Genomic DNA, 27,669 nt, shown 5'->3' on the forward strand with positions numbered 1-27,669 from the left:
AATTATGAAATTATGAAATTATGAAATTATGAAATTATTAAATTATTAAATTATTAAATTATTAAATTATTAAATTATTAAATTATTAAATTATTAAATTATTAAATTATTAAATTATTAAATTATTAAATTATTAAATTATTAAATTATTAAATTATTAAATTATTAAATTATTAAATTATTAAATTATTAAATTAATAAACTATTAAATTAATAAATTATTAAATTTTTAAATTATTAAATTATTAAATTATTAAATTATTAAATTATAAAATTATTAAATTATTAAATTATTAAATTAATAAACTATTGAATTATTAAATCATTAAATTAATAAATTATTAAATTATTAAAATATTAAATTATTAAATTATTAAAAGATATGGATGAACGTTTAGGATTTTTTAAGTTGTTTTTGAAGTATTTGTTTGATGATTTTCAAATTATTAAATTTTCAATTATTTGTGTTTCAATTTTGAGAATTAGGAATTCATTATTTTTAATTTACATTTTTATTATCAGATTTCTTTAATTACGTAGCTATATTGCGCGTTTCGTTAAAACCTTTTACAAGTGCATCTTCCGTCGCCGCTCGCCGCACACCGAAATGCATCTCCCCGATTGACACATAACAACGACGCACACAATGAAAGCGCTGTCAGTAAATAAGGAAAAGCTTCGTTCGAGCGCACGGGAAAACCACGAGCGGGGAGCGGGAGCGGAGAGTGAAAATTTTGAGGTTTCGGCCCGATTCTAAATTTAGCACAGAAAACGGCGCGCGGCGCCCGAAATAGAACAACGCCCCAAAACATTACGGCGGATCTTCCCGACCTGCTTGCGAAGGGTGCGGGGTTTATTTTTGGTTTCGGGATTCGAGCGTCCAAGTTGGCCGCTGCACTTGGAATCCTAACCTCGTTTTGACAGTTTGCAGAGCTTCGTAGTTGGGATTCGCGGTGCAACGTGACAGCTCAGCGGGGATTCTTGACAAGAACCGAGACTTCGCTGCTGTAGTTGTGCCGTTCTAATTTTAGAACAGAATCACGGCCTGCTACGACGACGGGTCAGGTTCCGCTTCGTTTGCAGTCGTCGTCTACTTTGATCGCTCCAGTTGCTGGAGAAGTTCGGGTTTGAACTTGAATTTGGCCTGGCTAATGTCAACCGCACGAACGCGCGCGGTGCGGTAACGTCAACAAATAAAAATAGTTTCCGATGTTGTCGTCTTCGTCGTCGCGAATGCCAATTTTCGCTTGCTTTTTGTTCGTCGTCGTTCACTTCGGGTTCTTGACACGACATTGCTACCACTACCACCAATACCTCTGGCTGGCAATCGGAACAGGTTATGTGGCGAATAACTGTTTCACCTACTCCTGCTCTCTCTCTCTCTCTCGGCCAGCAGGACCAGCCCTTTGTCCGTCCCTGACCTTCCAGCTGGCCTGCTTGGCAGGTCCTGCCGAACCAGATGGTTCAGCTCGCACGGTTTAGGGTTACCAACACTGGCAACACTGCCAGCCGCGAAAACGTAAACAAAGAGCGCGGTTGGGTAGCCCTAGCCTACTAAACGCAACGCACACTAGTAAACCCCCCCTCTTTCTTGCGGATGTGTGCACCGCACACTTGGATCGACGACGCGGGCCCGCTTCTGTGTGTGCGATATATTTAAATAATGACAACAAGTGCGCAAACAGACACAGCGCAGTTTGCTATTTTTAGAATGCGGCCTCCTCCTTCTCCTCTTGCGTGATTTCCGAACGCCCCCCAAGTTGTCCAAGTCAGACACACGAGTAGTGTTGTCGTAAACGCTCCATCGAACATAATGACAACAACAACAACAACAACAAAAGCGAACACCATCGAAAACAACAACAATAACAAACCGAATGCTGTGCGTTTCTTTGTTGGCGTTTGTGGACAACTCAACGGGGTTAATCGCTAATTTGGCTAAATGTTGACAACCCCTTTTGGGATCTGTCACGAATTTCACCACCACGGTGGTGAATCACGCTGCTTCAAGCAGGCGGTGCGTTGCCGTAACGTTTTGACAGCTCACTTTTGCCAGCGTGCGCCAGCTAAAAAAGCTCAACGTTTGACAGTTTAGCGTAGAGCGTAATGTGCAAAACTGTCGGCCGGACAGTCGGTGTCAACAAATAAAATCATTTTTTGAGGTTATTCCTCGCTGGTAATCAACTTTATTAGTGCCAAAAGCGATGAAATATGGCTCTTTTCTGTACGGGCGTTTTTGCTATCAGGTGTAATCTAGAGCAGTTCTGCGGGGAACCAACAGATACTGGATTTGGGTGGTGCTGCTGATAGGTGCTTGAAACACTTTTGTAAACAGTTAAATAATGCATCGCACCGCGTCGTTCCGGAACGATACACCTTGACGGATCGTCTTGATAGAGGAAAACGGAACGATTTTGACAGAAGGTTATGTTGGCAATAAAATTATTTGATACACCCAACCGGCGGTCGCATGATTTTGATGCATGGCAGCATGAAAGTATATCAGAATCTGCATGAAAACTGTCCTCATGCATTTTTTGCGATATAGGGGTATGACATTTTTGCCCGTTACCGACAATTATCGACATTACCGACGGCAGATTGATTGTATTGCAGAAAAAAAAACCTTAACAGAATGAGGATTGAACCATCAACTTCTAGGTTGCTGATCCGACACGCTACCACCGCGCCATGGACGCTTGATGAATGGTGAGGGACAGAGCGCGAACATAATGTTCTCTCTAGATTGTTGCTCGGGGACGCGCCAGCATTCTATGTGTTGGTGAGAACTGCAGATCGCTGACGTGTTTACACGCGGGCAAAAATGATCTATGGGCTTGCTGCAAAAAATGTAATAAAATATAACATTTTCTGCAGCAAATTCACTGTTGCAGATTTTGAGATATATTTTTCGTTTGGGTGTATAATAACATTCAGAAGAGCGTAACTTCGCATGTAAACAACAACATCTCTAATGATAAGCCGTTTTTTTACATCTAAAGTTAGGCCCAACTGAAATTCAAGCAAAACAATTTAAATCGATCAACAAGGAACGTAAACAAAGAGAGAAATATTTTCGCCGTCTAAATCATGTTTATGTCTCAAAACATTCCGGGTAGCAACAAACCGCTAAAAAGTTGAAACGCGTCAAACTGAATCAACATCTAGTCGTCATTGAAATCCAAAATCTACAAGTGTGGGATCCCTCTGTGCAAAAACAGACTAATTTATAAAGACTCATTTCTTGAACATCTTATCAAGGTACAAATTCCAACTTTCAGCGCAAAAAAAGGGATCCCCAATGACCCCAAGGGTGAATCCCGCCTGTCAGAATGGTAGTATTGGTGCTAACTTTGTATGTAGTAGAATAAGTTCAGACGCAAAAAAAACAGAGTCAATCTTTTATTTATAAACTAAAACGAACGCAATAAAAAACGGCAAATCAACCATCGATAACAGAGAGAAAAAGAGGTAAAATCACACACACGTGTTTTTTCTCTCAGTGTATTGCGCTCGCTTACCAATACACGGAGAGAAAAATACCGTGCAGAAAGAGCAGTTTTGATGATGTGATGACGCGAAAAAAAAAATCCTAAAAAGTTCTGTTTTCTACACAAGCACTAACACGGCAAATCCGCGCGATAAGCGTGCGTTGAGAAAACTGACAGATGATCGAAAACAGCTTCCCCTCTCTCTCTCTCGCGCTCTCGCTCTCGCTCTCGCTCGCAGATCACCTGGTTGGAGAACGGTAGTGGCTGGATTTGCGTGTTTTTTTTTCTTTTCTTTTCGCGAAATTTCGCCGACAATAATTTTAATCATTATTTCCGAATTAGAAATTTAGAAAATTCACCTTAAATAAATTTGACACTAGGCCACCTCTCTCCCATCAATCTTGTTGACGCGATGGCGCGTTTCTCACACCTTGATAATGAGGGAATTTGGCAAGTTTGTAGGTGTCGCGACTGCGGCGTTATGTTCGACCTGACTCTATTTTTTCTTTTCAGGATTTTGTCTCTTTCTGTCAACTGTAATTTTTCAAACAAACGAATCGCTTTATTCTCCGATACCTTTAGCTTGGATTTGCTTTAAAAGCTACTTTTTAAAAAGTTTAATTAAGATTTGGCACAACTTTTTTTTTGTTTTAGACTAGCGGCACACACAAATTCCCTACGTTTGTTTTTATTCGTGAGATCAAGAACGCTCCCGAAAATCTCAAAATGTATTAACTGGAAGAGAACATTATTGCACATTCTATTCCGAAATTTTATTCGATCTTTTAACGGAAATTCTTTTTGTTTTTGTTCTATGATTTTGCAAAATTTTGTCTTCAAACAATCAAAAACACAAAAACGTAATATTGAATGTTTGGCCCGTTTGAAATGTTAGTCTTGATTTAAAATTTTTGAAAATATTTTTTTCGAAATGATCGGAAAATTTCACGAATGTTTCATCTTTTAACATTGAAAATCGGACCATTAGTTGCTGAGATATCGACATTAGAAAATGGTGTGCTGTTTTGTTTTCAATTTTCTTGTTTTTAAACCTTTGCATGGCAATATCTCAGCAACTAAGGGTCGTATCAACAAAGTTCAAAAATGCAAAATAAAGAGAATTTTCTCAGCTTTAAAAAAAAAAAATTTTTGTTAAAGATGGGCGAATATGTGCACTAATTTTAAAAAATGAAATGAAAACTGCGACTATTTTAAAAAAGTCACCTAAAATGGATTTAACTTGAAAACGGTGCACTTTATCAAAAAATCACCAAAATACTTTTTGATTGAAAATTTGATTTAACATCGAAAAAATTGAAAAAAAATTGCGACCAATATTTCGATTTTTTTTAAAATCTGTATTGAGTCAAAAAATCATAACTCGGTCAAAGATTTTTTGCCCATTCTGGAAATTTCTGAAAAGTTGGTATTTGATGTCTTCTAAAACATATCAAAAAATAAAAAAAAATTAAAAAGTGTTTTTTTGCTAATTAAGTTTTAGTGACAAAAAGTTAAATTAAAAATCACCAATTTTTTTTTACCGTGTATCATTTCAGTGTAGTCCTTATCCATACCTACAACTTTGCCGAAGACACCAAATTGATCAAAAAATTTCTTAAAAAGATACAGATTTTCGAATTTTTACATATCATTTTTGTATGGACAGCTGTCAAATTTGTATGGAAAATTACATGAACGAACTAATGATGCAAAATGGCTTCTTTGGGCATACCGATGGCACCAAAAAAGTTTCAGCCGGATTAAAAAATACAAAAAAAAAAATCGAATGACCGAAGTCTCAGTAAATTGCTCAAAACGCAAATTAGTTTAAGCCTTTTTATTTCTAAATCTTTGTTAAATTCATTACAACAACGGTGAGCAAACTGCATAAACGCAAGCAAAATATAAAAAAAATATTTTAGATGTAAATGAAGTTTTTTCATTCCTTTTTGAATAATATTGAGAAAATTTGCCAAGCATTTTGCACTGATATATAATATCCTGGGACTATCAATAACAAATGATAAATGATTATTACCTTAACTTGTTTTTGAATACTAAAATTTTCTTTTTGCTGAATACCATTTTACTGATAATCTGTTTACTCTATTTCATGAAATTTCATAAAATCTCATTTAATATGCATAGCATTTTTTGTAGTGAATATTTTGTGTCTTAGATTATATTTTGTATAATCCTTGACTTGTTTGCAATAATCCTGCTTATTACTTGCAGAATAAAATAATCAAAATGTGGAACAAAATAAATTATTGTTATATCTAAAATAAAAAATAAAATATTGAATTTTAATACAAAATAATGGAATCATTTCCACGTTACATAAAAATATATTATTTTTTTCAGTTATCATTGATGCTGGAACACCTTGGTTATAATCGTGCCTTAATTATTTTTAAGGTTTAAGAACACAGTAAAAAAAAAAATGAATTTTGGCAGGTTTAAAATTTGGCTAGCTGAAAATTACTTCTTTTTGAGCAATTTTACCTAAAAAATGTGTAAAAATATGAAACTGATGAAAATTTACCAGTACCCTCATGTAATATTACCCTTTTTTTTACTCAAAATCAACTACTATCATTTTTTCTGTGTATGGTTTAAGTTTTGTCTTATTTTTCTTTATTTCAGTAACTCAATTTTTATTTTTATCGAAATTTTGATGACTGCTTTTGCTAACCTTTTTTTAAATATTTGTTTTTTTTTCTCAGGTATCAGAATTTTTTTAACAATTTGTATTTGCTTTGTGAGTACACTCATCCCACATATTCGGAACGGTTTCCAGATCGGCCAATGTTCAAAAAATCATAGCATATCGATAATTGAACTTAATGATTCGCTTTTACCTTCATTTGAAAGCTTTTCTTGCGATCTTTCGAATGCTGTATCTAACATCTGAAAATTTTAACTTTTGTATGAAGTTTTTGAAGAATTACTTTGACCCTTGAATTCCACAAATTCGGAACACTTTTTTCTTACGAATGTAAACAAACTTTGGATCTCTCCAGGAGTACATATTTATTACCAAATAATGACTTCACACACTGAAACCAATAAAACTCAAGCTTAGTGATGTTTTATACATGGTTTGATAACTTTTTTTGTGAAAATATCAGTTAAATTCAGGTGTTCCACAATTGTGGGAGGCACAATAACATCCCACAATTATGAAACAGGCCATTTGGAGGCAGTGTTTTGCTGCTCTGCACAAAATAGTCTTGGAATGAAGTTTTTTGTTCAAAAAGTACTACTTTTACTAGTGAAATAGCAAGATAATGTCCAAATGAAGGTTCTAAAAATAGTAAGGTTGACAGAAAAGCTACTTTTGGCATGTTACTGACAAATTATCATAAAAGTGTTCCGAATTTGTGGGTGTTCCGAATATGTGGAATGACTGTACACAGAAAAAAATTATGGTAATATTCATCAGGGAATGGTGGCAGATTATATGTTAATAAAATGTATGATATAAGACCAGACACTCAGAATTTTCATCAGTTTTAAGGTAATTTTCATCAGGTTCACATTTTTATATTTTTTCAGGTAAAATTACTCTAAAAACAGAAGTAGAGCAGTTCTCTACGAAATCGGTCTTTTATTTTTAATTGTAATTTTTGTATTTTTTATTCCGGCTGAAACATTTTTGGTGCTTTCGGTATGCCCAAAGAAGCCATTTTCCATCATTAGTTTGTCCATATAATTTTCCATACAAATTTGGCAATTTGGCATTTTCCATACAAATTCAAAATTCTGTATCTTTTGAAGGTATTTTTTGACCGATTCGGTGGCTTCGGCAAAGTTGTAGGAATGGATAAGGACTACACTGGAAAAAATTATACACGGTAAAATTTTTATGGTGATTTTTCATTTTACTTTTTATCACAAAAACTTGATTTGCAAAAAACACTACTTTTCTATTTTCTGGTATGTTCTAGAGGACATAAAATGCCAACTTTTCAGAAATTTCCTGAACGAGCCAAAAATCTTTGACCGAATTATAATTTTTTAATCAATACTGATTTAAAAAAATAATAAAATATTGGTCGCGAAAATTTTTAAACCTAATTTTCCGATGTAAAATCGAATTTGCAATCAAAATGTACTTAAGTGAAATTTTGATAAAGTGTACCGTTTTCAAGTCACAACCATTTTTTGGGTAACTTTTTTGAAAATAGTCGCAGTTATTCATTTTTTAAAATTATTACACATGTTTGTCCACTTTTGAAAAAAATATTTTTGAAAAGCTGAGAAAATTTTCGACCCTTAGTTGTCGCGATATTGCCATGCCAAGGTTTGAAAAGAGGAAAATTATTTTTGCTGAGTCGCACCCAAACAACCCACAATTTTCTAATGTCGATATCTCAGCAACTAATGGTCCTTTTTTTAAAGTTAAAATATGAAACATTCGTGAAATTTTGCGATCTTTTTGAAAATAATGTTTTATTTTTTTAAATAAAGACTAACATTTCAAAAGGGCGTAATACTGAATGTTTGGTGCTTTTGAAATGTAAGTCTTGAATTGAAAAAATTGAAACATTTGTTTTCGGAATGATCGGAATATTTTTTTTTCTAAGGTGGACAAATATGGGCTAATTTAAAAAATAATAATAACTGCGGCTATTTAAAAAAAAGTTTCCTGAAAATTGCTATTACTTGAAAACGTGCACTTTATTAAAATTTTACTAAAGTACTTGTTGATTGCAAAATCAATTTTAGCGACCGATAATTCGAATTTTGGAAAAAAATCAGTATTGATTCAAAAAATCATAACTCGGTCAAAGATGTTTTGCCTGTTCTGGAAATTTCGGAAAAGTTGGCAAAAATTAAAAAAGGGTTTTTTTTTGCAAATCAAGTTTCAGTGACAAAAAGTGAAATTTAAAATCACAATTTTTTTACCGTTTATCATTTTTTCAGTGTAGTCCTTATCCATACCTACAACTTTGTCGAAGACACCAAATCGATTAAAAAATCCTTCAAAAGATACAGAATTTTGAATTTGTATGGAAAATTATATGGACAAACTAATGATGGAAAATGGCTTCTTTGGGCATACCAAAGGTACCAACAAAATTTCAGCCGGATTAAAAATACAAAAAATCGCATTACCGAAACCTGAGAAAATTGCTCAGTAATATTCAACCAACCAAATTTTCATCCTTCCAAAATTCACTTTTTTTTTGTGCACAAAGAAAAAAAAGTGGAATTTTGTAAGGTCGAAAATTTGGTATGTTGAATATAACCTCTTTGTTGAGTTATATTACATAAAAAATGTGTAAAAATTTTAAATTTGGCCTAAATTTACTAAGCATATTTTTTCACCCAACCGGCGGTCGCATGATTTTGATGCATGGCAGCATGAAAGTATATCAAAATCTGCATGAAAACTGTCCTCATGCATTTTTTGCGATATAGGGGTATGACATTTTTGCCCGTTACCGACAATTATCGACATTACCGACGGCAGATTGATTGTATTGCAGAAAAAAAACCTTAACAGAACGAGGATTGAACCATCAACTTCTGGGTTGCTGATCCGACACGCTACCACCGCGCCATGGACGCTTGATGAGTGGTGAGGGACAGAGCGCGAACATAATGTTCTCTCTAGATTGTTGCTCGGGGACGCGCCAGCATTCTATGTGTTGGTGAGAACTGCAGATCGCTGACGTGTTTACACGCGGGCAAAAATGATCTATGGGCTTGCTGCAAAAAATGTAATAAAATATAACATTTTCTGCAGCAAATTCACCGTTGCAGATTTTGAGATATATTTTTCGTTTGGGTGTTGAATTATGACTTTAAAACACAATTTTGCAAGTTTTTAAACCTCGGATAAAAATGTCTAATAGTTGAGGTTCTGAAATATCCGGGAAAGGGTAGGAAATTCTAACATGCGGGATTTGTATGGCCACCCTGGTTAGGGCACATCATTAAACCACGTGGGCTTTAATGGGGTGAGGGGGTGGGGTCTGGCGAAAACCACGTATCATACAAAAAGTTTAAATTTTGTATGGAGAAAAAGGGTTAAAATTTATAATAAGAAAGCCACGTAATTTACGCACGATCCTTTATTCACGTAGTCTATGGATGGCCCCAGAGCTTCCTTTGATATCAGAAATGCACGGACAAAGTTTCTTTTAAATGCAACAATATTGAAAATTGCGAAATACTTGAGATCAATCAACGAGATCTTCATGTTCTCCTGCTTCATCAAGGCAAATCCAAACAAATTTAGCCTGTGAAGTTACTAATGTTCGTACATTACATTCTATGCCCGCCGCTTTTCCTTCTCATTTTCACCCTCTCACGCTCCCACTCATCCCCAAAACACACACTAACACAACCACAACCGATTTACCCATGTATTGACCCACCCCATCGTCTTCGGGTTTTTCCCCAACACCCCACTCACACTCACACTCACACACAAAAGCACCGTTCGTGCGCGGTTTTCGGCTCGCCTGCTTCGTCGTCGTGCCAGTCTCGAGAGTTCGTTCGTCCAGAGCAGACGTGTTTGTTGCGCGCTGGCCGTTGAAAACGTGTGTGTTGTGTTGCTTCTTTGGCTGGCCACTCCCAGCCTAGACTCTTCCCCACCGCAACCACCCGCGGGGGTTCGTCTGCTGTTAATTACAGAATAATAAAAAAGTGAATACTTTGTTGTTTTTTTTTGGTTTGGGAAGAGGAAAAAGAAGAGCGAAAGAGTAAACGGACCTATCAGGCTTGTGAGTGCGATATTTTCTTTTTATTGGTTTTTATAAAAAATTTGGATTGTTTTTGCGTCGCGATTCGCGCGACAAGAAAAACACAACAAAAAACAAAAGCGAACGCGTGGAGAAAGAGGAGAGAGGGTGAAGAAAAATCATCGTAGAAGGCGGTGATGAGAGCGTAGCGTTTTGGGGGTCGAGGGCGAAGCATAAGGAGAGAGAGAGCGGGAGAGTTGTTCGCTTGCTGATTAGGTGAGCGTGTCACACGCAACTTTCTGCGACTTTGAGGCAATTTAACGGAAGAAAGAGAGTGAAGAGTAAAGTGTTGCGCAGCGCGTGCAGTGCCGCACACTACTTTGACAGATTGGATGAGTGCGATTTTCGCGAGTGAAATTTTTCGAGAGTGAAATTTTCGCTCGTGATAAGAAACCGGAAGTGTGGAGGAGATCTCAATTGCGAGTGGTTTTGCGAAGCAAAGGAAAAAAGAAGCTTACTGATTACACGCAAAAAAATAATAAAAGCAAAATTACGGCATTTGTGTTAATTGCTCAGCGTTGTTTTTATGCCATTTTCCTGCCAAGGTGTGAATCACGGTGCTTAAATGTGTGATTTTTGTTTTGTGCTCGCCCCAGGAAATAAATTGTCCAAATTTCTCAACCTGCGCGAGCGCGATAAAAGGAAGAGGTGAAATAATCAACCAAAATAAATAAAACAAAGCAAAAATCGGGCCAGCAATGCTCGTCTTATGAAGACCAGACACGGAAAGCAAATTAAAAAGAGGAATTAAAAAAAAACCGAGAAGTGATCAAAGCAAACCGGATTTTGGCATGTTTCGCGAATTGTGAAAAGATAAACATCTCGCAAAGCAAGCTAAGAGAGACCAACAAGTTGTAAAAACAGTTGTGCGCTCTGGGGGGAGTGTGTGTGTGTGTGTGAGTGCGTCAGTTTTTGAAGAAGGAAAACAAGAAGAGAGAAGTCGAAGAGAAGAGAGATGGAATTTCGCTTTGAATGTGGAACTTGGATCAGACACCAGACAGAAACGCTGGAACCAGTTTGTTTGGTTGATAATCAAAACAGTGCTCTGGAGTGGCTCTAATTTGTGAATTAATTAGTGTGGTGGAATTTAGCGCAGAAAACTACTGTCAAATTTATTGTTTATTGGTTAAAATAGTGTTTAGCAAATTAGGCAATAGACTGAATTCGATTTAGTTTAAATCACTAAAAAGTCTTTAAGAAGTCAAAGCAGTTCAGTCGTAGCGACTAAGACCTCGGCTTGAAATTGAATTAACGTTTTGCTTGGAAATCCGAAGCAATTTGAGAATATTAAAATCCAATAATTGATGGATAATTTTTTAACATTGCAAAAAATGTTAGTTGGTTCGATAGAAAAGAGGCTGATTCAACTAAATTCTCCTCAGTATCCTCAAGTATGCTTAGCTTTGAGTTTTACGGTTTTTTGGAAGGAAAGAAGTCTTGGATACGCCCTTAGCAAACGTTACGACAGTTGGCATAAAAGATTACCGATGCAGAGAATTTGCGAATTTTACGAAAAAAGAGTGGAGAATTTGAAAGTCAGAGAAAGAAGGCAATAGTTAAAAAAATCATCACTCAATAAAAAAAATTAAAATTGTATTGCAATAATTATTTCTCAGAAAATTTTAAATAAAAAATTCTTTTTGAACGCTGTATTTAAAACTTAAAGCAATTTAAAAAATAAAAAATTTAGATAAAAGTTTCTCGGAAAATACTTGGCTAACCTTTATTTTAAATGCCTTCAACAGGGTTTTTTTGTTCTGCAACTCATTTTTTTTGTGCCAAAATTTTCTAAACGGTCCTTGAACATACACAGTAAAAAAAACATGATAATATTACATCTGGGAAGGGGTACATTTTTATGTCAGAAAAACTGAGTAATTTTACCTCTGAAAATGTGTAATTTTACCACTTTTTTTGTGTAATGTAAATTTTTCAGTCTAAATGTAGGTAAAATTACATCATAAAAGATGTAGTATTCAACCTTCCAAAATAGCACCTTCCAAATTTAATGGGCAGATCAATAATTTGGTTATATTTCCATCCGCTTTGTCGATTCTTACTACAGAAATGAAATATTTCGCAAAACTGTCAATAAGAGCTGGAATTGCATTAAAATGAATTTAACAGTATTTATAAACTCGGAATAATTGTTCTTTAAAGAATTTCTAGAAAAAATATAAACATTGTTTATTGTTTGGAAAAGTGTAAACAACACAAGGATTGTGATTTCATTAAAAAAACTACTAATAAGAGTAAAAAATTCCAATTTCATGAAAATGCTAAAAATGCCAACCTAACTTTTTTTTTAAATCATCAATTCCAAAGAGCTCCGCAGGTTTCAAAGAATGCCCAACAAATAGAAATTCACAGAAATATTTTTGAAAATATTGTTTTTTCCAAGATGAAAATTCTTTTTTTTTAATTGAATTTGGGTATCGCAGAAATTTTGTAAGAAAAACCTGTAATAAAATCTCTGAAAATGTTTAAATTTACATTTTGTTATGTGTAATTTTACTTGTTCCACATAAATTGAGGTGAAACTACATAAAACTAGAGGTAATATCAAACCATCACCATCTGTTTTTTACAGATGTTGAAATCTGATTAAATTTTCAATCTTAGAAGAAACTTAAGTTTGAAATAAATATTTTTTTGTCTTTCTGTTCCGTATGAAAATTGTTTTCATTTAGTAAAAAATCAACGCAGAAAAAAACAGTTTTTATGTCTAAATGCCCTTTTATTTGTTTGAAATTTTGAAGTTTCCAAAATTGACTAGAAAATCAATAGCAACGCGATGTGTGGAATCCTAAAATTATAAATTATTTAGGATTTTTTTTTGGGAAAATATGGTTTTTATTTTCTCTGTGAATCTTGCATTTATTGTGTAATTTTATTCGTATTTTGGAGTTAAAAATGGATTTACCAATAGAATGATGAAGATTTCAGATCGCTGATGTAATTTACACTGTTTTTGAGGTAAAATTACACAATTTTTCGATGATAGCAATTTTATTTGCATTATAAAAAGAAAATTTTGAAACCCTTAAAACATATTTGAACGTTTAAATTTTATTTAAAGGAATTAAGAACCATAAATATATTAACAAACACAGCAAAAACTGTTTTTGTAATGATTGAAAATGTTTTTGGTTGAAAAAATGTTAAATTCTATAGAAACTGATGCAAATTTCACCAGTCTCTGATGTAGAATTACACATTTCGATTGACACAAAATTCTTTACCATTCCCTGGTGTAACATTACCATCATTATTTTTTGTAGGTGTAATATTACTACTATTATGATGCAATATTACCTCAATTCAGACTGAAAAAATGGCAAAACATTAAAATAGTGGTGAATTTACACATTTTTAAAAATAAAATTACACATTTTACAAATATTTAAGATGGTTTCCCCCTAATAAAATTCATTTGGCAATTTTTTTTATGGAAATTTGATTTTAATTTCAGTATTAGTATTGGTATTGTAGTATTACTTATAAGAATCTACACAGAAAAAATGTGAATCTACTCGACACGGAAAAAATAAATCACATGTAAACTCAGTTAATGTAATCTTGAGATTCACCGTAAACGGTTGAATTACAGCCCCAAGTAACATTTTTTTTCCAGGAGTTCTACAAGAGCTCTTCAAGATAGCTACAGCATAGCAGTTTGGACCGCGGTAGGATAAAATTCTCTTCAAAACTTCTTCAGGAGTTTGGAAGAGTACTTGAAGAGAGTTTTATCCTACCGCGGTCCAAACTGCTATGCTGTAGCTATCTTGAAGAGCTCTTGTAGAACTCCTGGAAAAAAATGTTACTTGGGAGGTAACATCATGTTTTTACGTATAATTGGTTGCAAATTTACATCAAATTGCGTTTAAATTTAAATGTTTGATGACGTGCAAAAGTGTTACATCATAACATTCGAAAATATTTTTTTGTGTGTACAAAGAAATGGGCAGAGTGTTGATGAGTAGAAAGAGTAAAAAATGTGTAATTTAGAACACAGAAAAGAGTTAAAAAATGGTTTGATTCATATTTGAAGCCGTGAATTTACCTTTTCCATGTAATTTCACCTAATTTTTCTATAAAAAATGAATCAAGCTGAAAATTCACCAAAATTAACATCTGGGTTTGTTGACAGATTTTTTGTCAGAAAAAATGTGTTACCTCTAAAAATGTGTGTATTTACATCTTTTAATGTGTAATTTAACTTATTCTGCTCAAATTGATGTAAAATTACATCGAACCCGGGGAAATATTCAACCTTCCTAGAAACATGTGTAATTTTACATCCGAAACTGATTTAAATATCGTCGATGAAATGAAATTTTAGTGTTTATGTTATTGAATATGAAATAGACTGTTTAACACATTAACTTACATGAAATTACATAAAAGAAGTAATTATACAAATTTAAAATTTCAATTCGTCCTGCTTTACCATGTTTTAACACAATATGTTTTTGTAATTTTGGAAAGTGTAAATTTTACATGTTTGATATTACCTCCTTAATGATGTAATATTGGCTAGATTTTGACTGAAAAGTTGCTTTACACTGGAAACGAGGTAAATTTAAACCATATAAATGGTAAAATTACTCATTTTTACTTTGTAATGTAAAAATTTAAAGTTTTACCTCTTATTGAATGTGATTTTACCTTAATTTATATGGAAATCGTGCATTCACACAAAAAACATGTAAATTTACACTTTTTATCTGACCCTGATCTGAATTAGTCAATATCATAGCTTTTAAATAAGGTTTAACGATCGCTTTTCTCAAACCACCTTAGCTTCAGTTGTCCAGCTGTTTTGAACCGACCGATCCAACCAGTTCCCAGCTCCAAGTGGAAAAGTACCAATCACGGCTCACAAAACACAAAACTGTGTATGAGCAAGTGATGGAAGTTTCCCCATTCGCTCTCTTTGGCTGCTCTTGCTCTGCTTATTTGCGGCCGGGACCCCACAAAGCAGCACTGCGAGTTATACAAGTTGTGGAGAGTGTCAATTTGTTGTTGTTCGTTCACCACCATGCTCTCCCTCTGAAGTCAAAAAGAGCTGTGTCATTATCCTCTTTCGATTTGTCATACTTAATTGTTATTTCTTCGTTTCGATTTTTTGTTGGTGCGATGTTTAGTTCACTCTGAGTGAGAAGCGATTTGTTGAAAAGTGATTGATACTGATTTTTTTGGAAGATTGGAAAGAACCCATTTGAAGTTGGAAACATCAAAAAAGTGTTTGAAAAGTTTGAAAAAGTGTGATTCAGAAAAAAGAGAAGAGAAAACAAGTCTTATCAAACAGAAAACAGAAATAAAGATACCAGATTGAGGAAGAAACTGCAAAAACGAGGAGCTGCCGTCAGGTTCAACGGTCCCAGTGATGTACTGCTGCTAAGCAAAGCGCCGTCCGGTACTCGTGTACGCCGCAGCCGGAACAACTGTCGGAACCGTCGTAGCAAGATTAAGCGACACCACCGGCTAGATACCGGTCCAACCTTATGCTTGCCGCCGTTGCGTCTAGCCATGCACGTTTTGAAACTTGGTGAGTTTTGAATGTTAACAAGGGCGTCTGCATTGGGACATTCAATGCAGACGCCCTTGTTGGAAGTTAAATTGTGATAGTGATGGATCTGATTTGGGCCAAAACCTGAAATTCGAATGAGTATCAACTTAATTGAAGATATATAGTCAAGAGAATGATTTTGAATGTAAACAAGGGCGTCTAATAGCCCGAAAATGGGCTCAATATAGGTACAATCGTGATCAAATCCAATCAGCTGATTCTGGTTGAAAACGATTAAATATTTGCCGCAAAATTCAACAGTCTTCGACAGCAATTTCGTCCACCTGACACCACGAACTGCTGACCAGTTGAAGGGGAGAAGTTTGGGGGTGAGGTTTGGGTCTCAATTTTCACCGAGGTGCGAATACGTGCCCACCAAGCCAACCGTCAAAACACAGTCGTCTGTCGCGCGCGTCGATGGTGTCACATTTTTTTTCCTTCAACTTTTTCAAGTCACGTTGATTTCTGTTTCTAAGGGTGATCAAATTAGCACTTTGAACAATGAGGAAGCTGCCTAGAAAGCGTAATCCCACGTCACTTCCAGAAATCAATTAAAAAAAGCTCCAATTAACTTCAAAAAGATGTGACCTTTTTCGGTGCCTCCAAGTTCCGGGAAAACAAAAGTACAAAACAACGCCAGTAAATTCAAATTTCGTGCGGAGTAAAAACATCCAAAGTTCAGGTTCAGGCTTCCTTGAAAGCAAAACAATCCCCGCCCACGCCGGAAATAGCAGCTTCGCGCGCCGGGATAAAGTTCATCGACTTCGAAGGTGTTCTTTTGAATTCTTTGGAAATTTGCACTTTTCCGACTTCATTTTCACGCGAAGACTTCCGCTGGAGTGTGACCTGTTAAAAGTTTGGTAGAATTGCTGTCGGCACGTTTTGCTTAAATTAGTGTACTTTTTGTTATTTTCTGCGTCACTTGGTTTTTTTTAATGATATGTTCTATTTTTTTCACAGAAAAAAAGTTACATGATAAACAATGTAAATTTTAATGCAAGTTGCATGGAAATTTACATCAAATCGTATGTAATATTTCAATGTACTTGTAATTCTTATTCTTTTTACTGATGCATAGATTTTTTTTAATGCTAACCGACTGAAAGCAAATTTGATTGACTATTTGTCTTTGCTGTCGGCAAACTTTACAAGAGAAACCGCACATCGGCGGAACGCCCACGCCGCGCTGCCCACGTTGGCGGTGGTTTCTGGTCCGTCACCAGGAATTCGCTCTCGAAGCATCAGTCATCATCCGACTGGCTCGGAGACACACCCCTGGCGGGAAAATTTGTTTATTTTTTTTTTAAATTTTGTATTTTTTTTTTCTTTCTTGTGTTTTATCAGAGTATTTAATTCTTTGATATTTTTTAACTTCGATTTTTTTGTAATGTAATTTTATGTTATAGCTAATTTGTTTCAACAAACATTTTTTTTGTCATATTTTTTTCTAGTTTTAATTTATTTTTTATTTGAATTTTTAGCTGTCAAACTTTGTTATTTTTTTCTTCTTCTCTGTTCAAATATTTGGGTGTGATTTCTATTGGTTTTTATGTCTCAGTTTCCATGCATATTTCACTTCTACACCCTTTTTGTTACGTATTTGATTTATTTTCAGAATTTTTTTCTCTGTGTTTTTTTAATTAAAATTTTATATTTTTTTTTTATTCTTCTTTCCTAGTACTGCTTATGGTTTTTCATAACTTTGTTTGATTTGCTTAAAAATATTGTCCTCTTTTTTGTTAATATTTTTATAATTTTCTTATAATTATTTCTTTTGTTTTGCTATTTTCAATCTAGTTATTTATTTTTTATTATTAATTTTTCTTTTCTTTTTTTTAGATGCTTTCATTCTACATCTCTTTCGTTATATGTTATTTTCGCCATTAATTTGTTTTTGTACTTATTTCAAAACATTTATCAGCTCAACATCATAGTTTTGATTGTTTTGTCTGGATTTGGAATATCTTTATTTATTTATTTTTTGAAGATTGTTGTCCGCATTTGTTATATTTTTATTTTTATGTATTTTCATTTTAATATTTTTTTTTGTTTTGACAATCTTATTGTTTTGAAATTCTTTGTAACAATAAAATTATGTATTTGCCCTTTTCACGTTTGGAATGTTTTCTTATTATTATTATTATTTCATTATATTCTTTATATTGTGGAAACATATGAATGTTTGGCCTTCATACTAGATAATTTCACAGATTTTCTTGCACTGTCAATTTTTTAAAATTTTCTTGGGAAATTGCTGGTTTGATGGCTTGACTTGACTTTTATGACATTTACAATATTTGAACCTCTAAGATCTAAGAATTCGCCAAAAATCGGGTTTAAACCCTATTTTAATCTGTTAAAGCATTGAAAAGAATAACTTTGCACATTTGAGAAAATCTTTGATTTGATGGTTTTACTTGTCTCGATGATAATGTCTCATGTGACTATGCCAATATTTTTTTTTCATGAATTTGTTTATGAATAATATTTTTTTCACGATTTTTCTTTATTATTTTTTAGAAAGATATTTTATTTGAAAAATACTTTGTTTTGCGACAAATATTTTTTAATTAAATTTTTTTTAAAGTATTTTTTGGACAATTTTGTTTGAGTTTTTTTGCCCAGATTTTTTTTTGTAAAAAATATTGTTTTTTTGCGAAAATTTTTTTTTTTGTTTGGAAATATATATTTTAATGAAAATTATTATTTTTAATAAAAAATATTTTTTATGGTTTTTTTAAATGAAAAATATTTTTTTATGTTTTTTTTTAATGAAAAACAGGTTTTTATGAAATTTATTTTCTTACGAAAAATATTTTTTTTATAATTTTTTATTCAAGTAATTTTTTTTCTAGTGACTTTTTTAAAAGGAAAATAATTTTTATCAAACAAATTTTATGTTGAGCTTTGACCGTTTAGAGCAAAGTTTTACGAAAAATGAAAAAAATGTTAAGCATTTTTTAATGAAATTTTTTTTGTGACATTTTTTTTTCGAAAAGTATTTTCAAACAATTTTTTTGTGTTTTTTTTTTGCTCCGTAAAAATATATTCTTTTTTGTTTTTTTTTTTATGAGAAAATATGTTTTCAATGATTCTTTTCGTATGGAAATATATATTTCTATGAAAATTATTCTTTTCCATGATTTTTTTTATGAAAAATATTTTTTAAATGAAAAATATGTTTTAAAGAAAAATATTTTTTGTTATGAAAAATAGTTTTTTAAGAAATTAATTTTCTTACGAAAAAATGATTTTAATGAAATTTATTTCCCTACGATAATATTTTTTTCATGAAATTTTTTGAAGTTAATTTCTTTCTAATGACTTTTTTTTAAAAGAAAAATATTTTTATCAAACAAATTTTATGTTTGACCGTTTACAGCAAAGTTTTACGAAAAATAGGAAATTTTATATATTTTTTTATGACAACAATTTTTTCATGATTTTTTTTTATACTTCGAAAAGTATTTTTGAACAATTTTTTGTGTTTTTTTTGCTCCGAAAAATATTTTTTTTTTGTAAAAATATTCCTTTTAATGGTTTTTATGCAAAAAATATGTTTTTAGTGTTTTTTTTTATTTTGAAAATATATATTTTTATGAAATATATTCTTTACCATGAATTTTTTTATGAAAAATATTTTTTCCTATGAAAAATATTTTTTCTTATGAAAAATATTTTTTCTTATGAAAAATATTTTTTCTTATGAAAAATATTTTTTTATAAAATTTATTTTCTTACCAAAAATTTTTTTTAAAAAATTTGTGTTCCTACGAAAAATATATTTTTAAGATTTTTTTTTCAAGTCTATTTTTTCTAATGACTTTTTTTAAAAGAAAAATAATTTTTATCAAACATATTTTATGTTAAACGTTGACCGTTTGGAGCAAAATTTAAAGAAAAATATTTAAATTTATAGAATTTTTTTTATAAGAACAATTTTTTATGAAATTTTTTATTCCGAAAAGTATTTTTAAACATTTTTTTTGTGTTTTTTTGCTGAGATTTTTTTTTGTAAAAAGTATTTCTTTTTGTTTTTTCATGCAAAAAACATTTTTTTTTATGATTTTTTTCGTTTGGAAATATATATTGTTGTGACTTTTTTGAAAGATTTTTTTTTCAAAAATACATTATGTAAAACGTTGACCGAAAAGAGCAAACGAATTTCGAGTATATTTTATGTCAAAATAAGTTTGCAGTAATTTTTGTTATGTTCCAAATCATGTTTTTACGCAGTTTGTTTCATTTTAATCGTTCATGATTTTATTTAATGTTTGAAAATGTGAAAGAAATAGAAACAAAATGCTGAAAAATTATTTAAAAAAATACAAAATTGGTAACAGAAAAATGTTAGAGGTTGGAGAAAAGGCCTAACACAAAAAAATTAGGAAATAAAAACAATGCAAAGTAAATAAAATAAACTAATAAATACAAAATAAAAAGTAAACAAAAAAATGCAAATAAAAAATAATTAAAAACACACAATTAGACAAGTAAAGGTTTTGAAGAAAAGTGGCTAATTCTAACCCAGTAAAAACGAGAAAGAAGAAATAAAATTTTAGGCAAAATTGGACAGCTGAGGGTTAAATCATATTTCCACTGTGTCACCATGACACAAAAAAAAGTAGCAGAAAAGAAGCATGAATTCCGCAAAGCGATAGAGTTTCTTTACAGTAATTAAGCATGACTTGCATGAAACAAATCAACTCTCTCTCTCTCTCTCTTGCTCCTTTTTCGCTCGCAATCACTCTTCTCCTCTATCGATCACAGACTATTGGAAGACATTGTCCAGATGATTAATGTGCGGTTAAAAATATCTCTCCTTATGACTAATATTCGGTTCCTTTATCGAAAAACCAGTGCAGACAGTGTGACTAATAACAAAGCCAATGAACTTTGGTTAAATATTGCTTTCGGTTACGTACCATGAGTAATTGTTGTAAAACATTTGATTTTTTTTTTCAAATAAAATAGCAGAGAAGATTAAAAAATATTCATGTTGAATAGGAGACTGAAAAATTTAAAAGTGCTTCAGCATTACTCAACCCTCCGATAAGTAACCACATAAAGCCACCTCAAAATCCAGTCATCAATCCAGAGAGAGCTGGAGTTCCAAAGTTCAACTTGCCAACAACTTCCAAGAACTACAATGCAATAAAATCGCCAGTAAGAGAGCAACAGCAACATAAAAAACGGCACCAAACTGACGGCTAGCGGATCACACGAGCCAAAACTGGACGTAATTTATCGTAGCGGGTTAAAAAGAGTAACAGAATAGAGAACATTCAAGCGAAAACAATAACAGCTTCATTCAATTGAGACAAAAAAAAATAAGAAGAAAAGAACAAAACAGTTTGCAAAAAGATAGCAACACTCAACAAAGTGAAGAAGAGAAGAAAAGAGTAGAAAACGAATGAGAGAAGAGAAATGATAATAAAGTGGCAAAACAAATGACGATAGTTGGAGCTCAGACAGCTGAAAAGAAGTTGTGCAGAACATAAAACAAGTCGTCGTCGAAGAAGAAGAAGAAGAAGGTTTCCGCTTGAAGAATTTCCACGAAGTCGGCGCGCGCGCGTGCCGATGAGATTCGCAGCCTCCTTCTTGAAGTCTCTTATCGAAAGTTGTTGTCGGTGTTGTGTCTACGTCCTGAAGAGAGTAGCGTTTTGCCAGATCATTACTGTAACCAGGGCGGGCGTCCTCCGCCTACTACGACCGTCGTTACGTGGGGGTGGTTTAACTTGTAATTTAACTTTCGGAGAAGCAGGTTTGGCGAAATTTTCGGGTTGTTTGCTGGAAATGTCAGGACTGAGATAAGCTGTATCAGTGAAATTACAGTGTGGTGAAAACTAGACTTTTCCATAATTTCGCTGCCGGCCATTTTTGCATTTTTGCTTCTGATTGATCTTAATTTGCATGTTTATTTTTCATACAATTTTCCCTGCATTAAAAAAAAAATAATCCAAACTTTTTTAAATATCCTTTGAAATAATAATCTTAACTACTTTTAACCTTTTTGAAAACCTAAACTGTTTTCGACTTTCAACATTTAATCGCGAAGCTGTGTGACGCAAATGGCAACAATTTGCCTAATATTTGGGCTCGACCAAGCTCCAGATTCGAGATTCCACAACAAAGGTCGCTTTAATTTTTCTCGTTTTTTTTTTTTGCTTCGTTATCAATTGTCCCACCGGATAAAACTGGTTTTAATTAGCCGCACACGATATGCGCCCGCTCGGACTCAATTTTTGGGCGGGCTGCTTCTTCTGTTTGGTTGTTAATGCACGCACATATATGGTGTCATTCCGGAGTTAATTTGTGCGTTAGGGCGGTTCACACTACAACAACAAAACGAAAAAACTGTTTTGAAATAACCGAATAAAATAAATGAAAATTATTTTTGATATTTCCAGTTTAGTTTTTGAAATAATTTTCCAACAAAGGAAAAATCTGGCAACCCTGCCTGAAGTTAGGAATACTAAAAAGCTACAATTTTTTTTTCAATTCCAAACAGTTTATGAAATTGACTACGTTTTTTTTAAATATTTGTTATTTTTATAAAAATGAAATGTATGAAAATCTGGCAACCCTGACGCGAATCATTGCCACTTAAGTGTTATTTATCTAATATTCATGGTGGATTTTTTTAAAAATTGTTATGAAATTACTTTTGAAGTCGTAAAAAAAAAATTAAGATAGGCTATTCAAATTATTTACTTTTATACTTTTCATTGATAAATCATTTTAAGATTTGGCAACACTGCCGTATGATATCATTTTTTTTTCTGCAGAATATGGACATTTCTGGAGTTTTTTTTTTAATTGGTCCAATATACCAAATTTCCAGTTTTTGCTTTATGGGCGTTTTTAAAACCGCCTTGAGTCAGGGGTATTAAAAACACCCAAAAGGCAAAAACTGATAATTTGATTTATTGGACCTTTAAAAAAAAACTCCAGATTTTAAGCAAGCTTGTTAACGATAGAATTATCAAGGTTCGATAAAGATAACGATAGTTCTATCGGCGATAATTTTATCGACGATAATGGACGATAAATTATATTTGATATATTTTTAAAATTGACTAAAACCAACAAAATTATATTTAATTTTCAAGTTTCCTCTTAGTAAATTTTAAATTGTAAATACTAAAAAATCGAAAAATAACGTATTTTTTGAAAGTTCTTAAATTTTTATAAGGCCGATGCAAATATTTAAAAAAGTTTTTGTCCCTCGGCCCTGGCCGAGGTCAAGGGGGGCGGGGGCAAAAAAATAAAAAAAAAATAAAAATTTAAATAACAAAATTATCCATAGTCTTCACATTTAAATGAAAAAAGTGTTTTAAAATGCATTTTACACTAGTTCAGTTGTTTTGCAATCATTAGTTTTCAAAAAATCTAAGATCTGACAAAAAAAAATTGTTTCGAAAAAAAAGATTTTGCATCGAAAATTTTCAAAAAATCTTAAGATTTTTTAATAAACCCAAACATGCTAAAAATGATTTTAAACGCAGAAGAATGTATTTTAATTTGATTTCAGCTGGTTGCACATGAATTTTCATTGAAATTTTGATGTTTATTGTAAAAATATTTTTTTGCCCCCCTGATTTTTCGGGCCAATTTTGAAGGGGAGGGGGGGGGGGGGGGTGACAAAAACTTTTAAAAATATTTGTACCAGCCTAATCTGCAATAAGGATATCGAACGATTTGAAATATAGCATTTATTTTAACCGTTTTAGATTTTTTTTTCATGAAAAGCAGGTAAAATTTCGCTTTGTTTGATGTCCATATTGCAAATCATGAAAATTTTAGTACTTCATGAAAAATAAAGTATTTTGTGAAAATTTTAGTATTCAATTAAAAAAAAACTCTAAAACAGTGAAAATGCATGCCAAATTTTGAATCGTTTGGTACCCATATTGCGAATTATAAAAATTTGAGTATTTTCGAGAAAATACGGTATTTTGGGAAAATTTGAGTATTTCATTCAAAACAACACTTAACCAGTGATAATGCATACAATATTGAGAATCATTAAAATTTGAGTATTTTCGTGAAAATACGGTATTTTGTGAAAATTTTAGTATTTCAGTCAAAAAACCACTAAAACAGTTAAAATACATGCAAAATTTCGAATCGTTTGATACCCATATTGCGAATTATAGAAATTTGAGTATTTTCGAAAAAAATATGGTATTTCGTGAAATTTGAGTATTTTATTCAAAAATCTCTAAAACAGGGAAAATGCATGCAAAAATTTCGAATCGTTTGATACCCATATTGCGAATTATAAAAATTTGAGTATTTTCGAGAAAATACGGTATTTTGGGAAAATTTGAGTATTTCATTCAAAACAACACTTAACCAGTGAGAATGCATACAATATTGAGAATCATAAAAATTTGAGTATTTTCGAAAAAATTCGGTATTTTGTGAAAATTTTACTATTTCATCCAAAAAAAACCACTAAAACAGTTAAAATACATGCTAAATTTCGAATCGTTTGATACTCATATTGCGAATTATAGAAATTTGAGTATTTTCGAAAAAAATATGGTATTTCGTGAAATTTGAGTATTTTATTCAAAAATCTCTAAAACAGTGAAAATGCATGCAAAAAATTCGAATCGTTTGATACCCATATTGCAAATTATAAAAATTTGAGTACTGAAAGAAATACGATATTTTGTGATTTTTTAAAAGCATTTATACTTTGAAACTAACTACGTTATCAAAAAATATATTCTAAGAAAATGCATTGAAAATTTAACATCATATTTGATTAGGTCAATTTAAGATAGATTTTAACAATGAGTTATCGTCCGTTATCGGCGATAAGATTATCGCACGATAGAATGAGCAAAATAACGATAACGATAGATTATCGTTATCGTTAGACGATAATATTATCAACGATAATTCTATCGATTAGCCATCTTGATTTTAAGTTATTATTAATGATGCACATTAAAATTGATTTAGATTCTCAATTCACACAGCTTTTCAAACCCGGATAAAGTGAATTTCGATGAAAATTACTATCTGAACTGTGTTATTTTTATAAAATATATGTTTGAAATTCTGGCCACCCTGACAAAAATCATTGCCACTTGGGAGTGATTTATCAAATGTTCAAGGTGGAATGTTGTTATTTTTTTTTTATTAATATTGACTTTTGAAGTCGTGTAAAGTAGCTCTTGATACATTATTTAGATCTCCTTTTAATTTTTTTTTAGATATTTCAAAGGTGTTCTGAAAATCTGGCAACCTTGTCTAATATTATGAATTATTAATTTTTTGCGACTCGCTTAGCTTATCAAAGCCGGACGACGATTTTTTTTTACGAAAATGCGAAACGAAAATGAAAATGGTTCAACCGTTGTAAATGTAAATGGTAACGGGCAAAAACTTGAAAATCTGGCAACCCTGTCATGAACTTTTTTTAGGATGATTTAGGATGGGTTAAATTACTTTAACTTGTTTCGCTCCGTTTGATAATTTTTTAAAGAACTTTTTGGCTGATTTCAAACCATAAAGATCTGGCAACAGAATGGGATGTTAGACATTTTGATGCAGTCTGAATAATCTTTAGAACCTAGGTATTTAGATATTTAAAAAGCTTTCTATGTCTCTGAAATCTGGCCACCTTGTTTAAAGGTTAACATAATATTAAAAAAAAATACTATTGAAGAAGTCTTTGTGTACATTGTAAGCTAGTTTTAGAAAAGCCTTTCTCGAGGAAATTATTTTTTATGGAAAAGATTTCAAACTTATTAAAGTGTAAGTATTTAGATATTTGGACAATCTGGCAACCCTGTCTACAGTTATGAAAACGAAAGTCTCACAATTCACATATCTTTGCAACTCCGGATATCGTGAATTTCACAGAAAATTACTTCCCTAAACTTTTTTTTTTGTTTTCAAACCTATCCGATGAGGTACAAAAGTTGAAAAGCTGGCAACCCTGATGTGGATCACTTTCAACTTAAGTAGATCTTAGCGATTCTTGAAAGGTGGAAATTTTAATTAAGTTTTCTTTTTAAATCTTTCTGATGAACTTCGAATTAAAGGATTTAAACGATTAACCGTAAAATTTTGAAGATCTGGCAACACTGACGCAACTTTTTGTTGCTGCAGCTGCATTGTTTTATTTTAAATGTCGTAGGGAGATTTTTTTATGAAGGGGCATTTTTACATTGTTAAATAAAATAACTTAAAAATTAGAATGACGACCATCAAAATCTTATTTCAATGTTTTAAAAAAATGAGTTATATTTTAGTATATTTTTTTAAATTCACAGTTAAAAACTCATGATTATCAATAATTTAGGATCGTGGAAAAAATTTATGTCAGAAAAAATGTTATTTTTACATCCAGAATGTGGAAATTTAAATCTTTTATGTTGAGTTACACTTTTTCATATAAATTAAGGTAAAATTACATCGAAAACATGTAACATTTAGAAATGAAATTTTCAAACCTTCAAAATAAAACTTTTTTATCTCTGAAATTGTGAACCACCCTAACTGCCGCTGAGCCACAATGGCGACAACAAGAGCGGCCCAAAGTAGAGCATGTTTGCAGAAGTTTTCTGGCTCTGTGATAACAACACACTGTGCGGCTCCGTTGTCTGCAGATGATAGGAACGGGACGAGTTGTGTGTTGTGCTGTGTGGATTTTGCCACCAGAAACTGGTTTGTGCGGTGATATCTCGACGTGGATTGAATTGGTTTGTTGTTGTTTTGACGATACAGGTTTGGCTATAAATTTAGGCGTGAAATTTGAAATTCAAATCGAACAGATTATGTATTTGTTATTTTTTTAGGACTTTGATATTTTATAATATTTTGTCCGAAAAATTACATTTTTTGTGCAATTTTATTTTTTTAACATCACATAAGGTAAAATTAAAAGAAGAGGTAATATTACAAAATCATGTATTATATCTCCCAAATTTACACTTTTTTTTCCATTAAAAAAGGTTTGGTATGAATGTTTCAAACATTTGAATGTGTCAATTAACCTCTACCTAAATGTAATTTTGAATTGATGGAATAATTCATACATGATGTACATGTAAAACTCAGCGCAGTAATTTTACACGGTTTCTGATGTAAAATTACTTTTTTTTATACAATTTCTGTCTGTCAGATCGTGAGGAAAAGTATGTATAATTACATAATCGAACCAACATTTACATAATTTATGTCTAAGTTGCTTTTTCGGTTCGACTTGGAAGTTGTTTTTTTTATAAAAGGATCAAATCAACAACTTATTCACTATTATTTTCCAGTTAAAATTATCACTTCCACGAACCAACAAGGCTTTGCGAAACTTTTCCTTCTCGGAAATCAGGTAACCAGCTGGAAACACCAGGCTGGAAATCGGATAAGTGTCAATCACATCCGACTCAACTTTGATACTGAACATGTGGAAACAAGGTCCCTCTTGTTCCGTTTCGGGGAAAAAAACTCTGGAAAGAGGATAACTGAAACCTAACTGTTTGATGCTGGATATCCGGAGGGATTGTGGGCTGCTTTCATGGTAATTGAATAATGAAGCTGATTGGAAAATTTACGGTATTTTTTTGTTTTGGAAGATGATTCTGAAAAAGTGTTATTTTCATAATTTTATAAAAAACTAAATAAAATTATTCTAATCAGATATTTTTATTTTTTCTCTTTTTAGGTAAGCAACAAAAAAAAAAACAATTTTGATTAGTTAAAATGATACTTTTAACATGTAAGTTAAATTTAAATAAAAATTCCAAGGATCCCATAAAAAAGAAAGCTCCTCGAAAGAACCAAAAAAAATCCTCACTCCCTCAACCCCAACCCAAAAACGGGGGGTGTCAAT

The 27,669-nt window shown here is 32.1% G+C and overlaps 1 protein-coding gene across 7 annotated transcripts in view; it reads left to right on the forward strand.

The window, feature by feature from the left end:
* The window catches only part of LOC120416915 (histone deacetylase 4), a 130,757-nt gene that overhangs the window by 51,819 nt on the left and 51,269 nt on the right, over positions 1-27,669 (forward strand). Inside the window, exons 1-2 of one of the 7 annotated variants that reach the window (XM_039578817.2) lie at positions 9,990-10,228; positions 15,394-15,797. The exons of 5 other annotated variants lie outside the window; for them this stretch is intronic. In XM_039578817.2, the coding sequence (XP_039434751.1) occupies positions 15,779-15,797 (19 nt within the window). In that variant the 5' untranslated portion in view covers positions 9,990-10,228; positions 15,394-15,778. Of the gene's footprint in view, positions 1-9,989; positions 10,229-10,317; positions 10,895-15,393; positions 15,798-27,669 lie in introns of those variants that run through there. One more of the 7 variants, XM_039578816.2, reaches the window with a different exon arrangement.

Source organism: Culex pipiens, chromosome 1 (genome assembly GCF_016801865.2).
Source record: "Culex pipiens pallens isolate TS chromosome 1, TS_CPP_V2, whole genome shotgun sequence".
NCBI classification, from domain to species: Eukaryota; Metazoa; Arthropoda; class Insecta; order Diptera; family Culicidae; genus Culex; species Culex pipiens.